At 38.1% G+C, this 19,345-nt stretch overlaps 1 protein-coding gene across 1 annotated transcript in view; it reads right to left on the bottom strand.

The window, feature by feature from the left end:
• Window positions 1–367: 367 nt before the first annotated feature.
• Epha6 (EPH receptor A6) overlaps window positions 368–19,345 on the bottom strand; it is a 900,945-nt gene continuing 881,967 nt past the window's right edge. The window contains exons 16-18 of the mRNA XM_028760223.1: window positions 14,113–14,306; window positions 2,767–2,916; window positions 368–1,077 (exon numbers count right to left, since the gene is read on the bottom strand). Of these exons, the coding sequence (XP_028616056.1) occupies window positions 963–1,077; window positions 2,767–2,916; window positions 14,113–14,306 (459 nt within the window). The 3' untranslated portion in view covers window positions 368–962. The remainder of the gene's footprint in view (window positions 1,078–2,766; window positions 2,917–14,112; window positions 14,307–19,345) is intronic.

Raw genomic sequence — 19,345 nt, 5'->3', positions numbered from 1 at the left:
CTACTGTGTTAGACCTTTTATTCAAAGAAGTCCTGTGAACAATTTACTTTCTCAATGCTTTGATAACTGTTTTTTTTTCAAACTTGTGAAGATGAATCCAAGGGAACAGCCATATGTTCACTCCATGCATCCGTCTATGAAAACTATTAGAGCAATGGACTCAATATCAATCTTTCCAAGGGTGATTCTTGGAACATACTAGAGAAATACAGTACAGTTAGTAAAAAACTTAGAGGGGGGAAAAGCCTCTAAACAATCACCTACTATGAAATGTGTAGAACCCTATAAAGTTAATTTAAAAATATAGACAAACCCAGCCTTAGAAGATTTAAAAGCACAGTATTTTTTTGTCTGTCTCCCTCCCCAACAATGCCCTTCATAACTGTAGTCACACCAGACACAATTGCACTACATGGAATCGTTAATTGTTTCTGCAAATCATGGTAACAATATCAGGCACCAACAGTTAAGTCATTGAAAATAAAACAACAGCACAACCTGTAGAGTTGAGTAAAACTATCGAAAAAGAAGTATGTCAAGTTGGAAGCTACTTGATCACAAAACATGGAAGAATGGTCAACTATTTCCTTCTTATCTATCATCAAACTCCACATACATCTTTGAAGATGCCACACTTAAGGACAAATTCCTTTAGGTTAAGTCCATGAACACTTTCCAAACATTTCTATACAAAGTTACACATTCATGCTGAGTTATTTATCTTTATGCAGTGATAATCTGCAGTGGGCCAGAGTTTCATTTGCAGGCTATTCAGAGAGGACCTGTGTAGCATGATATTGAAATCCAGGGTGGAAGCATGAACTGAAGGTGTGCAGCCATAGTCTGAACAGGAGACTGTGGGTTGTGAAGGGATGTCTGGAGAATCAGAAGAATGAGTCGTAGAGGGAATATCTTTCTTTGTAGAAATGCTGAGGCACAAAATACAGGTGTTAATAGTACTTTCATACGTGAAATCCTTTCTCCTGTATGTGCATCATATGTAAACGTAAAGTTTGTATGCTGCTGACTATTCGTCTCTGATGTCCAATGAGTATGACTCCGATTCGCCTAATATCACTGAGAGAGCAGGAAGAGGGACAGAAGGAGGGGAGGACAGAGAGAGGGAGAGAGAGATTTTGAGCATCTAGAATTAATAAAGACAATCCAGAGAAAATGAATACTTAGCTATGTTAAATATGTACCATGTCGCATTTGACAAAATGATGTTGGTTAATTGTTAAGCAGTCATGTAAACAAATACCAATAGTTTTATCTTACCTTCTTCCTGACATAAAATATATCATAATCTTAAATCTAGTGATATAAAGAAAACAATCATATCCAGATAGAATGTTTACATCCCTGCAGACGTATGGCTATTTACATTTCAAGTACTTATACAAATTTGCAATGGTCATAGAAAATGCTGGACATGTAGAGTTATAATGTGAGCATGATCCGAATTCTCATAGCCATTTTGTAATCAGAAAGAAAAATGACATTAAGCAAAGTTTAGCAATTTTGTAGAAATAAATAAAAGTGGAAATATGCATATTCTATGCTATATATATATTCTGACCCTATAGCAACTGTACTTATACACTTAAGAAGTATACAAAAACATCAATACAAAAATTGCACAATGTAAAAGTACTTGTAATAATAAAAGTTTAAAAAAATAGTGAGGCATATAAGAAAATCCCACACAATAGCCCAAACGAATGAACTAGATTTATAGGCATTATACAATGGAATCTCAAAAAATTAGATGAAAAAAGTAAGGATAATATATAACCTTTTGTATGAATTTTAAAATTTATATGAAACCTAGAAATAAGATACTCACAGACTAATAAACATTTACTACCAAATAGTGACAGTGATGACTTTGTGACAGGGGTAGGAGATATGATGGAAGTACAGGGCTTATAGAGCTTCAACTGTTTTATGAATGGGTTATCTCACAAACTTACTGGGGGGTTCACTGGAATTTGTTACATCTGTCCTTGTTTTGTGCATATATGAGAAATAATTCATAAGAATTAATAAAATCAAATATTTGATATTAAAACCATCATTTTTTTTGAGCCATAAGAAATTGCATTGCCGTCTTAAAATGATGGTAATTTCATATGGCTTCATCTAATTATAATTTTGTTTTGTTTTTTTCCAGAAAGGATTTCTCTGTGTAGCCCTGGCTGTGCTGGAACTCACTCTGTAGACCAGGCTGGCCTCGAACTCAGAAATCCACCTGCCTCTGCCTCCCAAGTGCTGGGATTGAAGGCTTGCGCCACCACTGCCTGGCTAATTATAATATTTTTAATCCACATTTGAAGCTCTCCTATTGGATGTAGGTAATGGATGATCTTTGAGACAATGAAAAATGTCTGTCATGAAATACATAGAAGGATCCTAAATCAGCATAGTAATAGTAGATTGATTTAATAAAGATAGTATAAATTAATTGTGCATTACTAGTATATATGACCAACAATTTACGAAGGCAACAAATACTATGATGATGTAATGTCTATGATGTGAATAAGAGCAATATGGATTTTTGAAACATTTACAACAATGTTAAAAAGTTACTTCAATTACAAATGTTCTTTGAAAAATAATGGCTGAAAGAGTAACTTCCAGCTTCCACCAGAATGAAAATCAGGAATAGCAGAAGTCACATGCTAGGTTTTCTTGATTGGATGTGTGAATTTGTAATCTATGAGCAGAATATCTAATTACAGTAATAAACCTAGAATTACTTACTCAATGCTCATTCGTGAAATCAGATCAAACGTTGTAAAACCCGCGGCCATGAAGTTACTCTTGTATTGCCCCATCTTTATAGAATCCAGCCAGTCACCCACTGTGACAAACAATGGATATTCGGGAACATCACTAGGGGATTCTGGCATTCTACAGGGGAATGAAACACAGCATTAAAAAGCCAGGTAAGCCTGACTTAGTCATTTTTATTTACACTTTTTATCATATTCTTGAATATTTTTATCCTCTACTTAAATGAACTCTGCTTTTTGGTCTTATTCAGCAAGTACTTAGAACAAGCTCTTTTTATCAAATCAGTAATTTCTTTGGACTTTTCCTGTCTTTTGCCACTATGGGTATTACTGATAGACCTTTAGAAAAAACATTTTTTTCTTTCTATATATATGTATTTTTTTCTCTCATGAAATCATTTTGAAAGGTGAAGCCTAGTCTACTCACCGTCCCTGCACGAGCAGTAGCAACTCTCTCTCATATGTACCATTTCCGACCTCTTACCAACTATGTCCTTTTACATGCCCCACACTTGCTGTGATGGTTCTTCTTTTAATGGTGAATTCATTGATCAAACTTCAAATTATGTATTTTAAACAGTCAACAATAATATTCTTATTTAAAAAATAATTTCTGATATCACAGAATTTAGTTGCAAAAATATATGCAAACATAGTATATAATTATTTCAGCTCAAAACATAGATATGAAGCCATGAAATAAAGCAAAAATGAATAAAGTATGGGGTAAAAAAACCAAGGAATAGAGTATTGATAGTTATTAAAATAGTAATATTGTAACCAATTTAGTTTTTAAAGTCTATGCAAAAGCACTCCAACTGAGAATTTTTTTTATCCTTTAAGAATAAGAATAAAGAGTTAGGGGAAGAACTGAAGGAGCTGAAGGGGTTTGCAACCTCATAAGAAGAACAACAATATCAACCAAACAGACTCCCCAGAGCTCTCAGGAACTAAACCACCAACCAAAGAGTATACATGGAGGGACCCATGGCTCCAGCTGCATATGTAGCAGAGGATGGCTTTGTCTGGCATCAATGGGAGGAGAGACCCTTGGTCCTCTAGAGGCTTGATTCCTCAGTGTAGAGAAATGCTAGGGCGGTGAGGCAGGAGTAGGTGGGTAGGTGGGGGAGCACCCTCATAGAAGCAGGGTGGAGGGGAAACCTGGAAGGGGGATAACATTTGAAATGTAAATAAATAAAATAACCAATAAAAAGGGAAAATATCTTAAACCCAAAAATGAATAAGCAAATGTAAAGCATTATTTTGGAATGACTAGGAAAGATATATATGAACGGATTTATACATATATGCTTATACACAGCACACACACACACATACTAGCTAAAGTTGGCAAGAAGATAATGGAATTAGTCTTACAAATGAGAGTAAAATAACTGAGGAGTTGGCACTTAGGCCATCCTAGTAAAACATTGTAGTGTTCTTTCTATGGGAATGTCAGAACGCAGTCCATGTCTGAAGCTGTGTTAGGAGATTTCTGAGAGCTTGTGAGCCAAGTGCAAGGAAACAAGACAAGGGCCTTTGTGACCTCTGTTCCTCCATAAAATGGATTTATTCATGGCCCTCTCAGGTATAGTAACAGGAGTGGGTTTACTTCAGATTGTCCATCATCTTATCCATCATTATTCAGAATAATGTGTCCGAGAATGAGCTCTCCTCCTGACTGTAAAAGCCTGAACTCATGTGACCTGGACCTTGTGACTGTACACAACCTGAATTCAAGTGAACTTTGCTCATTTGACCTTGCTTAGCCCCCAGAATACCCTCAGATACCCTGGATAAAGCTGGCTATTGTGTGTTACTTTTGTCTGCCTCACTTTGAAGGGCCACTCTCCCAGGTTCATCCCACCAAAGAGAGCAGCAACCCGGGAACACAGAAATATTGTGATGTCTGTAAAATCATTTGGTAGGAAAATAATAATAATATAATAGATGCATTATAACAAATGTATCACTTAAACAGTCTTAGATAGAAAACTTACATTAACAAAGCATTAATGATCTTTAAAAATATACTTATGATTTGATTCAAATCAATTATTACTAAATAATAAAAAATATTCTTATCACAAGTAAATGACTAAACTGTTTTATTAGACACTTAAAGTTAGCCCAACTTTCAATTATTTTGTTCTTAATATTTTTAAAATACATGAAAATATCTGAAGACACATAATTTGAACATCAATATTTTAAATATTTCATCAAGCTTTTGCCATCAATATCTTAATTATGCCAATTGGAACTGGAATCTGCTAATATGCAAAAACACTTGTCTAAACTTATGAAGGAATAATATCTGGGTTTATACATACTATCTGACTCTGGTACTTTTCTGATAAAATATACATGGGAGAGAGCATTAACTTCTAAGGTGAAAATTGAAGACTCATCCATGTATACTCTTTGGTTGATGTTTTAGTCCCTGGAGGAACCTGGGAGGGAGAGAGTAGGGGGAGGGATCAAGTATATGAAGAGACAGGAGAGAAGTCTAGAGGGTCAGGAAAATGAATAGAAATATGTAGCAGTGTGTTGGAAGAGTGGTATACGGGGGTAGCACCACTAGAAGGTCCCAGAAACCAGGGAAGCAAGAGGTTCCCAGGTTCCCATCCAACAGGATGACATTAGCCAAAAAACCCAACAGAGGGGAGATAGAACCTGTAGAGACCACCTCCAGTAGATAGGCATGGCCCCCACTTGAGGGATAGGGTCACCCATCCATCTCCAAAATTTTAACCTAGAATTGTTCCTGTCTAAAGGAAACATAGGGACAAAAGATGAAGCAAAGACTGAAGGAAAGGCTATCCGGAGACCATCTTGGAATCCATCCTATCTGTAGACACCAAACCCTGACACTATTGCTGATGCCAACAAGTGCTTGCTGATAGGAGCCTGGTATAACTGTACCATGAGAGGCTCTGCAAGCACCTAATACAAATGAAGATACTAACTAGATTTTTAAATGACAGCATTCTTTAGAATTCCCAATTGTTGATAGACATTCCAAATATGTAAGGGAATTCAAACTAGCTTCTGCATAACTTTCTTGAATTACTTAGTGTCTCTATATTATCTCTTAGGAAATACTGCTGTAGTTCACAGGCTAACTCTCTAAAGATTAGAACACCTTTATTGACTGTTAGCATGAGTAACCATAGGTTAGAAAGGTGAATGTCTTATTTTAGATCAATATGTCTCTAATAACTGCGATTATTTGTTAGAGAATATTGTTAAAATGGAACAAAAATAAGTTGAAGTAACATATCTTTCATATTCTTATGCCCTTCTTATTTTCTTTGTTTGAATTCAAATTTCACTATGTGGCTCAGCCTGGCCTCAAACTCAAGATTCTTTTGCCTTAGCCCCTAGAGTTCTGGGATTATAGACATTCACCTCGACACCTAGTCCACACTCTTCTTGATGCACAGGTAAAGTCAGGTAAGTCTCATTCTCTACACCGAGTTGACACTGGAGTAGCTCGTAAGGTTTCACAATTTCAAGGAGCTGGTGAATGGAAATGTGTTTCACCAATTTTATGTCATTAATAGAGAAAGACGATGGAAAAACAAACACTCTTGAAGGGACTGAAATGGCCTAACTCCTCATCAAAAAGCATTTACATTTGCTCCCTAATTCTTGTGATGTCCTAATTTCTTTTCTCGCACACACCCAGTTAGTAACCCAGTTAACTCCCTGGCCTTTTCTGCAGCTGGCCTGGCACTTGATTTAGGAAGGTCAGAGGTTCCATATTGTTCAGGGCTGCTGTGCGGGAACTTTTATTTCACTTAATCTCATACTGAAGTTGAAAAATGCTGCTATATTCTGGCTTTCCGAGTTGGGCACTATCATCCTCACATGAATTTTCTAGAACATTGCCTAATAAACAATAAATGCCCTTTCTTATCAAACCTGTACAGTGATAAATGCGGTCTATTTTTTGCTGAGATTGTGGAAATCTCCGCTCTTTGGTGATTAGTGGAGTTGCTCGCCTGAAACATCTTCATAGCATAGCCAGACGCTCACATTAAGTCTATGTTGTAAGCTGGACGTAGCGGCTCATGTCTGTACTCTCAGCACTCGGAATAGTACCACGCTCACACAAAGTCCTCATGACTCTGCAGCTGCTCTTCTCTATACCTGGTTAATCTATGTACCAACATTCAAATATATACACTACCCATCCAGTCACTGAAAGAAGATTTTACTCTGCATTTTTCCAGTTATTCAAGATCTTACATTGCATTCTTCTCAATAGAGCCTGTTATTTAACTTGATCACTAATTGATGAAATAATTTTGAGATGAGAAATGAAAGCATGATTTGACTCAAAGTATCCTAAAGTATCAAATGCTTAGAAACATGTTATATATCATGCCTTTCCTTAATGTCTACGGGTAAATAATGAATAGTATTTGCAGTGTGATCACTGGTTTCTGTTAAATCAGTGTGATCATTATTTTTTTTTAGATTTTTATTTAGTAATTCTTCTGTTTTTTAATTGTTCGAATTATTTAATATGAATAATAAAATTGATAACTGGTAAACATGTAGAGGAAAAATAAAAGTTATAACTATGAATACTTGGAGAGATAAATTCATGGCAGGAATAATGCTTTTAAAATAATCTCTCACAATTCTGAGTAGAGTACCCAGCACATGGTCCCTAAAGAGAGAATAATAGGTTACTGAGCCTCAAAGAGAGATTCCTTTTTTGAGGAAATACTGAAGAGTGAGAACAGACATCACATCCCATGCATGGGTAGTGCACGGACAGAGGCCGGTATCTTTGTGGCACTGGTCCTCAGCTCTGCACAAGAGCGGCAGTATCTGAGCTGAGGAGGAAAGTCATGATGACCAGCAATGCCTGTCACCACAAGCAGAAAGGAGAAACACATGTGTGTGCAGCACCAGAAAACCCAGTCTACAGAAAACCCCGAGGATGTAACTCTGGAACTATGTTCTTGCCCTATTTCCTTCGTCTTTCTACATTAGAATAGTTGTACATGTTCTCAACTAGTGTTCTTCAAGTGAATGAAAATTTCAGGAGGATGCTTTGGCAATATATGAGGATATCTCTGCTTTTTGTCCCTATGGTGGAGGGTATGAGTTCTACATCTTTGTATTTACTTGGTAAAATATAAAGTGATGGGCTGTGCTACAACCAAAACACTTTAAGGGGCTTTTAATAAACTTCCCCTATGAAGTCTTATTTAGCACAAATGTAACTGGAAAAATAAAAGTGTAGCTTCTTTTCATATACTCATATGTTCAGAGCAGTGCAAGGTTGAGAAACATCATCTGGAGATTTTATGTTATTCAATACTACATCATCTGAGTGACTATAGACTTTGGTGTTGGTGGACTTTGCTACTAATCTCATGATTACTTCTTGTGTTCTTTTGACAAACAGCCTCCTCAAGTCTCCTTTTCCTTATCTGAGACACAGGAGCAGGAGCAGTAGTAGTGACACTTAAGGAAAGAAGTAATGATAGTACCCAGTAGGTACAATGACTAGCACACAGTAGGGTCTCAGCAAGCAGCACTGATTATAGCACAGGATATGTATCAGCATCACCACAGTACCAGGCAGTGTTATAATCATCTTGGGCCAGTAGCTCATTCAGTTTAGATCTAATAGGCAGGAAGAAGTTTCACAGCTTCTGATCAATGCTTCACATCCCACCTTCCTTCCACAAATCTGATGACTGTGCAGTGTCCACACAGGTTTGACCAGGCAGTTATTTCTGTACGATGAACATCAACAAATTACAAGCAACAAAAATCAAAGCAAAACCCCTTGCAATGAGTTAGATATGGACATAGACAATTTTGTAGATGTCGATTGTATATTACCTAGGCCGTATTGTCAAAAATCTTTTGAAAATGGATGGAAAATTGTATATTACATTGTTGAAAATTACTAACGGAATGCAAGATCATAGCACTATCATCCGGTTTTAGGTTTCTCCTCATTTTCCAGAGCAGAATTATTACAGAGCTGGTATGACTGTTTTCTCCTACATTTCTCATTCACTGGAAATTTCAACCATACACTTGTATGAGTTAAGGAAGATAAGAGTTAAAGTTCCTAAGAACCACAAGTTTACAAGATTCCTAACCGTAGTCAGAGCATAGTGAGAACATTTACACGGTGCCTTAGCTGGGGCAAACATGACCGATGATCCCATCGAGTATTATAGACCAGTACGGTCCATCTGAGCAAGTGCTGCTATCTCCAGATACCATCTTTGGAACTGATGTTTAAAAAGCACAAAAATCTGAAAAATTGTTTGCCAGTGACTTGCAGAGGGCTTGGGACTGAATTGGAAATGTTATCCCTGTCCCCCATTCTCTCCGTTCCCCATTTTTTTTCTTTTTGCTCTTTGAAGCTAGCTTAGGTTAAGGGCTCTACCAGTGATCTCTGTATACCAAGAGATCAATGTTATTTCCCTATTGCATTGCAGCTCTGCCAAAAAATGCATCTAGCTGGCTGCAACCAAGTATGCTTAGCAGATATCAGAGTCTGGAGCTTTGGAAAGGATGGATAATGAATGTGCAGGAGGATGGCATAGGGTGGGGGAGGGAGAGAGTATGGTAATCAGGTAATGTTGCACCTTTTTTTTTTTTTTTTTTTTTTTTTTTTTTTGGTTTTTCGAGACAGGGTTTCTCTGTGTAGCCTTGGCTGTCCTGGAACTCACTCTGTAAACTAGGCTGGCCTCGAACTCAGAAATCCGCCTGCCCCTGCCTCCCAAGTGCTGGGATTAAAGGCGTGCGCCACCACTGCCCAGCAACGTTGCAACTATTAAAGTTCAGCTAGCCAGATATATCCCCAGCTTCTATAGGACTAAACCTATTTGGAATTGGGGACTACAAGGTTGATTCTGAGAGTTGTGGCAGAGATGACAAATAGGGGAGAGGAACAGAGTAGAACCAGGCATTGCTTCAAATGCTCTTCTACACATAACCTTGATCTCAAGCTGCTCCCATCGGTTATGTACCACGTGACAACCACAACTAACTCTGAGAAGAAATTATTGTAAAGTCATTAATGAGAGTATATTGATATTGCATTTATGGAAGGCTGCCTGCCTCCATCAAGATGGTAATTTTGAAAATCTATTTAGCAGTTTATTTGGGTTTAAGGACATTCTTATATTATCTACCATGATCTCATATACGTCCATATACTTTTTTAAATAGTGTATTGGAACTCTAACGAAATGTGAATGTGCCTATGGGAAGCATCAGGCCAAGGAATGTCATCAGAAGACAAGAGTCAGAACCCCTTTTCTCAACCCTGAAAGCCTTGGATCAATAGCTTTCCTATAGATACTCAGTTGTTGGCAAGGAAAGGCTACCAATGGGATTTGTAAAATTTCTAATTTCCTAGCATAAAGCTATTAAACTGTGGGTTTCACTTTCCTCATTATATTTAGTCATCCTAATTTCCCTCCACTTATTACTCTTGTCATGCAAAAGAGCAAAAATTTCTCAGGTGAATTTTTTGAGAAAAAGGCAATTATAGTGGAATAAAAACCATGGGGATGTAGTTGATGAAAGGGTGATGTCTGGGTTAGTGCAGAGATGAGAGAAACTTGGAGTGTGGGGACACGGGAGAAAAGGAGAGTCTAATGATGAGTGGCTGTGTGTCATATACTCAGACTTTTTAGTGTGTGTGTGTGTACACATGTGTATGTGTGTATGTGTGTGCACATGTGCATGTGTGTATACATGTGTGTTGCATGAACATATGTGTGGTTATGCAGAAGTCAGACCAGGATACCAAATCTATTATTTTTTGCCCTACTGCCTTGAAGCAGGATTTCTCACTGAATTGAAATCTTGCTTTTTGGTTTGGCTGGCTGCCTGGCCAACAAATTCTTAAACTTCTACTATCACTATCTCTGCTGCTAGGGCTATAGGCATACACAGCCACACTCGGTTTGTTTTGTTTGTTTTTTGTTTTGTTTTTCTTTGTTTTTTAATGTGGGTGCTGGGTATTCAAATTCAGATAGATGCCCATGTTTGCAGAGCAAATCACTCTTAGGCACGGAACTGTCTCCCCCACTGACATGTTTGAGAGGCATTCAGTAGCAAAGATTGATGGTCATGTTTTGTTAATCCAGCGGTCATCTGGGACAGGCAAGCATTCTTGGAACTTGGGAGATGGACAGGCTTTCCACATGGAGGTGCTCCTCATCATTTTGTAAACTCAAAACCAACCAGGATTTTTCATTACAATAAAGTGCCTCAGTTCTCTGGGATTGGAAACAGACTGTGTGGATGGTATTAGGAGTATGCAGCTGGGAGAAGACAAGGAAAACCCATCCTGTGTTTTATAAGCCCGAGTGATAATAAGAATAATGATAAGTTGCAGGCACAGTACCCCGGGAACACTGGCTCATTGTTTCTCAAACAAAAATATAGTAAAACAAAGTTTGTGTGTCTGTGTCATGAACATGGATAGAAAAATCACTCACAAAAATTTCTATTTGTTCCAGACAGATTAGATTTTGGAACTGAACCAAGCTGACAACTTTGAATGATGCAATTCCTGGCCTGTGTGTGGAGGGGCTCTTCAGAGCAATCATTTCACCATGGACCTCTGGTCCTCCCTCGGGACCCTGCATCTGCCTTCACCATTTATTCTTTTTTTCCATTTTATTTATTTCTTTTGAGTCATTTTCTGATTTGAGGTTCTTCCTGAGTATTTTACAAATAAAATGATTATTCACAGTCTCAATATACAGTCGAGAAACTGCTCTATCTGTCTGTTAAAAATGATGACAATAGACTCTTCACAGTCAGGTAGTTTTGCGATGGCCACCATTAAGTCTGTTAATCTTGTGTCATAACTAGAAGCTGAGAGGAAGTGATTTGGGTTTAGAGGCGTGATGTGACACCCTCTTCCATGAAGGTGGACTTACTTTGTAGTGTGCTTTCATTATGAAATTCTCTCAGTAGTAAAGCACAAACAAGTGTATTTTCAAGAGAATATGAAAGCAAAAAAAAAAATCAAGAAACAATTTCTCTACTTATCTTGCATATAGGAGACAGTTTTCCAGAAATAAAAAGTTATTACTATGGATTGATCTTTCTTTTGGCTTTGTATTCCCTCTTTATTGACCCATAAATTATATAAAACCTGTCCTGGTTGAGGCTGCCCATGAGCCTGTGTACCTCACTCTAAATCCTGCAGACATACTCCATGTCGTGTTTACTGAAGCTTTGTGAGGGCCTGAGCATCACATTCCTTGAAAGAATCTTCTCGTTTAGCTTTCACAATGTGGCCCCATCCCTGTTTCCTGCATTACCAGTCTGGCTCTTCCTTATCAATCTCATTGGCTTATCGTATGTTGGGATCCTGTCTTAAATCTTGGCATTCTATATCGCTGCCTTCTCTTCCTCTGCTTATTTGCATTCTTTCTATTCGTCGTAAGTTACCTTAACTGCGCTGATGCCTTCCGTCTTAATCTACATGCTGGTCAATTTCAAATATACAGATCTAGCCTAGATATTTGAATAATAATTATGTATGTGCACTATATGTAGTGTCTACATGTAGGTACGTCCACATGAGTGTAGAAACCCATGGAGGCCAGAAGGGGTTGTATATCTTGTAGCTCAGGTTTTAGGAAGTCATGAGCTGTCCTATAAGTACTGGAAAGTGACTCAGGAATAGTATATACTCTTAATTGCTGAGCCATCTCTCTAGTCCAAAAGCCCAGATTTTTTTTTTAACCTTGAATTCAACTTATATGTATGTACCTATGGAATTTTCACTTTACTATCCCACAGGCATCTCTGACTCAGGATGCTCCAACTCATCTCATTTCTGCTGCAAAGCTTGTTCCTCTTCTCTGAGCAAGAAGCCACCTATCTTTTTGTGGAAAAAAAAACCTGACAAATACCTCCTTTTTTCTTCTTCCTTCCATATTTATTCAGGGAACTGAGAGGCATTACATGGTGTACGTGTTGCCTAACAATAAATTCATTCTCTTTTCTCCTGATCTCAACTTTATTCTCATTTTATAATTTCGGCCTTGAACTTTCATAGCTTGGGTTTCTAAAAGGATACACATGGCCCCGTTTCCCATCTTGTTACTTGTTTTGCATTCATAGTCTAAATCAACACTCTAGTGGTTTGCCAGAAGCAAAACTGTGATTATATCATTCTCTTGCTTAAATGTCTTTCAGTGGCTGACCACTGCCTTAATGATGAAATCCAACGTGCTTTTCTTTCCTGTGCATCCTCCTTATAGTTTCCTGTGCTGGGCTGCTCAGAGGAGACTGGCTGCAGCAACACCTGAATCACTAGCTATTTCATGCTTGGCTTCATTTTGCTGAGACTGCCAATTAGTGATTTAGAGGTGAACTCTTACATGCCTGGCTGTGAAAAAAGGCCTGTTTCAACTAGCCCTTACATAGCTACTCTTTGTGTTACTGAAACCCTATACGGACTCAAACCTGTGACCCACAGTTGAGTGTCGATATATCCTGTAGCTGTCTTGTAATTCAGGAAGGTGTGCTTTGGTTATTTATAATCCAGTCTAAAGGAAGACATTGATGATCTTTCAAGTGCAATATTTCAGACAGAGATGAGGATTATTTTTGCTTCCACTCTCCTCTTCCTTCTCAATGTTCTTCAGAGAGAAGAGAGTGGATTTTCTTAGTTGTACTGAAGGTTATAAAATGTTGTAGGACAGCCTTCATTTTCTCATCACCTGTCTTATTCTTATCTGGGGAGAGGAAAATAACAACAAGGGGTGTGTGATCAGACCAGCAGGGAACACCCTCACTTTTGGTGATTCACAAATCACCCTGTCCTGCTTGCCATTCAAGCAGAGGGATGGAACATAGAATGGATAGAAAATTGGAAAGGACAAACACATGCACAAAAGTTCTATTTATAAAGATAGAGAAAAATTAGTAAAGAAAGACACACATACACACACACATATGTGTATGTACCTTTGATATATATTGGAATATATATATATTTGATACATATCTGTGATATATATATCTCAAAGGTCCACATAAGAAAAATGTGAATAAAGTAATACAGATGAGATATAGATAGAAAAGAAGGGAAATTTTTTTCTCGTGAAAAATCCATATTCTCTTTCATGTTAATAATTTATCTGATCAGCTAATAAACACAATAAGGTTTATAGAGGATGAACAATTAGACAGCAACTAAGGCAAACTCCTTCCCTCTCTCTGCTGTTCTTGCCTATAGCCTGAAAGCGATTTTGATTGTCAGGGGGAAAAGTACCAACATGATGCATCTTACACAAGGATGTCCTCCACCAGCGTGTGAAGGGCACTGGGGTTGCGGATCAGTTTGTCAAGGAAGCTGACGATGTCTGTAAATTTTGGCCTGTGGTTTCTCTCCTTCTGCCAGCAGTGGAGCATCAGCTGGTGCAGAGACGGTGGGCAGCCCATCGGAGCAGGAAGTCTGTAACCTTCTTCAATGGACAAAATAACCTAAATGCAAACATACACAGATCACACTCTTACTTTTGGTGACAACGAGATGTATGTAGCATCTTCGTATGCAAGCAGGACAAACCAAAATACTGAGAAGAGTGAAAACTACTTAAGATGAATGAATACTCAGGGCCCAGGCAAAGGTATATACCTACGTTCTGCGGAATTGCTGGTAACTCAATAGCACCTGCTGCCGCTTCTGGGAAGAAAATATGCTTTAAGCATGTGCTGCTTGTTAGCACGTAGTTAAGTTCTATCACAGTCTTAAGACACTGCTTCTGTGTAACTTTGCTCAACTATCTTTTTTAATATTTATTTTACTGTATGAGTATACGGTCCTCATTCACACTAGAAGAGGGCACCAGATCTCATTATAGATGCTTGCGGGCCACCACATGGTTGCTGGAAATTGAACTCAGGACCTCTGGAAGAGCAGTCAATGCTTATAATCGCTAAGCCACCTCTCTAGCCCTTGCCCAACCATCTTAAACTCTGATGCCAACAGCACACAGGAAGCATGATGTGGATACATTTAGCGCAAATTGTATGCAACAAGCAAGCATGTCTCTTGAATACTTTTTCATTCTTTTTATAAAGTCAATGAACTATTTAAACCCATTGTTCTCCCTTTGTAGCATATTCCAATCCTCCAGGAAAAGCTACAATGGCAAGTATAAAAGGTGGCCAGGGAGAGGCTCTCTCTGTAGGACATGGTGGTAATGTATGGAGTCGCGTATGGGCACTGGTGTAGCTCATAGGACTGAGGGATTGAAGTTTTGAGCTGGGTTAATTTTAATTCATGTAATTTAAATTTAAACTCCCACTTCTTGTACACCTCCAGAGAAAGGAATCTGCATAAGTTAAGAATTACAAGGATGCTTGCAGCCAACCATTGGACTGAGCACGAGGACCCCAATGGAAAAGTTAGAGAAAGAACTGAAGGAGCTGAAGGGGTTTGCAACCCCATAGGAAGAACAACAATATTAACCAACCATACGCCCCCCAGAGCTACCAAGGACTAAGCCACTAACTAAATGGTACACATGGAGGACCCATGGCTCCAGCTGCATATGTAGCAGAGAATGGCATTGTCTGGCATCAATAGGAGGAGAGGCCCTTCTTGGTCCTGTGAAGGCTCGATGTTCCAGTGTAGAGGAATGCCAGGGAGGTGAGGTGGGAGTGGGTGAGTGGGAGGAAGAACATCCTCACAGAAGCAGGGGGAGGGAGGATGGGCTAGGGGAGTTCCAGAGGGGAGACTGGGAAAAGGGGATAATATTTGAAATGTAAATAAAGAAAATATCCAAGAAAAAAAGAAAACAAAACAAAAAACCAAGGAGATGTTTTAATAGTTTAATGTATTACCTGCCAGCCCCTCCTAAGATGAATTTTCTGAATGTGGAATAAAATCAATTCTGAATCCATATAGGTTAGCTTTTGAAGAGAAGATCAAAGGTAGTCACTTGAACCTTTGTTCTTATATCATTTATGGGGAGGATTTTTAAAACCAATTTAAAAGCAGGGAAACTGAGGATCAAACATATTTAAAGACAGACATCAATCAAAGTCATCCCCCACCAACAATCAAAATATAAAACGGCTAATGATAACATCACCATCTTAAGAATTCGATTGCAGGACCATCTACATATCTTTTTTTATGTTTTTTAAAAAAACACTGACATCTCATTTTAATTTCTTCTTAAACTGACATCATTTGACATGACTATAAAATATTCTGAATTTATGTCAGAGGCAATTTGTAAAAAAGAAGCATTAATATTTCTTCAGGATTCTCTTAATTGCTAAGTTCTAACTTTTTCAGTATTAGAGAATTTCTTATGATTACATCCATATATTCAATACTTGTGTGTGTGTGTGTGTGTGTGTGTGTATGCACACATGCATGTGTGTAATTTCCTGTGTTTGGTTATGAGGAAGCCTAGATTGACTTTAGGTATCTTCTATCATTGTCCACCTTCTGATTTTGAGATTTCACTGAAGGAGCTTGAGGTTTTAGCCAGACAAGCATAAGGACGTGGGATCCATGTGTCTCTCTTCCTTCCCAGTGCTGGGGTTATGGGTATGTGTTGTCATATACACATGAGTATATATGATACACATGTGAGCTTCATGTATGACATATATGAGCATCACACATGAGTGCTGGGGTCCCAAACTCAGGTCCACATGCTCGAGCAGCAGGCTCTTTACTCACAGATCTTTCTCTCAGTCCCAGAATACTTTAATCCACGTGGATATTAATGATTTATTCTCCATTTTATATTACATCATCGAGTATTATTTTTCTCACTTTTTTTGGACTGCTTTTGGTACTATGCAGGCTTGGCTTTAAGTTGTTTTGTTACATGTTTCAGTAAAACACAAATGGATAAAAATGCTCAGAATCAATCACAACTACTGTGAATAGCTTATGGAAGTAATTATAAAAAATAGGACAGAATGGCTTTAGAGAACATTTATGTCCTGGGAGCATGAGAGTCAATTTGGCAGTTTCATGATTGCAAGTGCATAGAACAAAACAGTAGCAGGAGGGCCATGCTAGGTGGAAAGGAGGCCTTCACTGAACGTTTTCTATGTGCTTGGTCCTCAAACTTTTTTCTTTTGTTTACTGCTTAAAATTACTCCGTCTGGTGGTTACTCTTCTTGCTCCTTTTTTTTTTTTTTTACAGCATAAAAAATTAGGCTAGGAGAGGTAAGGAGACGTGTCTAGATTCACATAGCTACTGTGCGACAGAATTAGGAGCTGTATTTAATTCCTTGTGACTTTCAGATGTCCTTTGCCATTCCTCAGATACTGCCTTCAATTTTCATGACAGATTGTTCTCTTCTCAAATTTTATACCATGTTATCTTTTGTTATTATACATGCTCATTTGACTTTGGTCTTTTCATTTGGGCCCTAAACTTAGTATTCTCAGTAAATTAAAACACACACACACACACACACACACACACACACACACACACACAAACACACAGAGTACTTTGTAGCTTGTAAATGTTTCAGTGAGTCATCATTTGTGAATGTTTTTGCGTCTTATGAACGCCTCTATTATCACATCTATCACTTTTATTGTATTTCTTTTTCTATTGCTTTTCCTCAGGCTATGTATGCATGGATGCAAGAACTGCAATTCTGGATTTTCCATTCTTGACATTTATCATAGTGACTCACTCATTAGTAAATGCTAAATGTCTAAGCAGAAATTATTAAAGTGATTTTTGACTTGTCTTGATAGGGGAACATACTTTTGTAAAATTTGGAACAGCTACTTCTGATAGACTCAGAGGACAGCATGATAGCATTTGAAGACCTACAGAATGCAATCGTAACTTTAAAATATGTCATTAAGAGTCACTATCCAGAATCTTGATTTCTTAGACCATTCAGGTGACAGGAGGCTTGCTCTTCCTGAAGAAAGAACTTTATTACACTCTTCAACCTTCGCTCACATCATCTTCTTAGCCTCAGAGGGACTTCTATTTTCCATGGCTTTTTAGACACCTCATGGAAACGGTTAACACCACAGACCACTTGGCATCTACTAGGCAGAGAACTCCTTCTGTGCTGAAGTTTTTTTCTAAGAGCAGGGAGTGGCACGAGGGTGGTGTTGTTGTATGGAACTCTTGCCTTATGGTGTCTAGCATAGTGTTGGTGCCCTGCATGGCTGTCTGTGGAGCAGTGGGAGGATCAAGAGACCCATAAATTTTCTTTTTAAAGGATCTCCTAATCACAGGAAAGGATTTATTCAGCTTACATTTTCACACGCTGTTCATCACCAAAGGAAGTCAGGACTGGAACTCAAGCAGGTCAGTAAGCTGGAGCTGATGCAGAGACCATGGAGGGATGTTACTTGCTGGCTTGCTTCCCCTGGCTTACACAGTTTGCTTTCTTATAGAACCCAGGACTACCAGCCCAGGAATGGCACCATCCATGATGGACCCTCCCACCCTTGATCACTAATTGAGAAAATGCCTTATAGCTGGATCTCAGGGAAGCATTTCCACAAGGGAGGCTACTTTCTCTGTGATAACTCTAGCTAGTGTCAAGTTAACACACAAAACCAGCCAGTACAGAGGGCTTGAAAGAGATGCTACTGGAAGTGGATTTGTATGGATGGAAATAAGAGATAAAACATTTATCTCTTATATCATCAATGCATTTGCATATTATAAACTTAGATTTTAATTTTCAAATAATTATGATATTTTGGTTGATATTTATTTACTGTACAGGGACCATGCTTTATGGAGTCAACTGAATATAAATGTATTTACTGTGCTTTAAGTGTATTATTCCCACATTCCCTACCCTTCGTAGCTGCTGCCCACGTTCTCCTTAGAAGTTTTTGTTCTCCCAGTACACTTTTATTTACAAGTCATACATTTTACCTGATTTATATATCTGTTTAAACTCTGGGATCCACAAGTAAGAGACAACATACAATATTTGAATTTCTGAGACTGACTTCAATAATTTGACTAAGACAATTATCTCGACTCATATCTCTTTCCCTGAAATGGATATAACATTCTTCCTTATGGTTGAAAAAAATGCTATAGTTTCTTTATTTATCTGTTGATGGATAACTGTATTGATTTCAAAACTTAGCTAATGTGAATAGGGCTATGATAAGCATTTATGCATACAAATTCAGACCTTCTACATAGAAGAAGACAGTTTTAGCAGGTGAAGGATATTTGCTTTTAGAAAGGTTTGCCATAGGAAGTCTGCAGAAGATTGGAGGCAAGAGATGGTAAGAACTTCCAATGTTTGGCTTAGTAAAGGACACAGGAAGAAAAATAACTTCTTGGAGGCTTGACTATGACAATGAATCTGTTATGTGTATATACCTAACCTTATTGCACTCGTCAACATTTGCTAAGGTGTGTGTGTATGTGTATGCTTACGTCAGAGATCAATATCAGAATCTTTCTAAATTGGTCTCCGCCTTATTGTATGAGATACAGTGAGGTACAGTGAGACTTACAGAGACCAGTGAGTTTGGGTATATG

This window comes from Grammomys surdaster, unplaced genomic scaffold, assembly GCF_004785775.1.
Source record: "Grammomys surdaster isolate TR1022 unplaced genomic scaffold, NIH_TR_1.0 126398, whole genome shotgun sequence".
NCBI classification, from domain to species: domain Eukaryota; kingdom Metazoa; phylum Chordata; class Mammalia; order Rodentia; family Muridae; genus Grammomys; species Grammomys surdaster.
The sequence above is the reverse complement of the archived record's forward strand: the minus strand, read 5'-3'. Positions and strand labels throughout refer to the sequence as shown.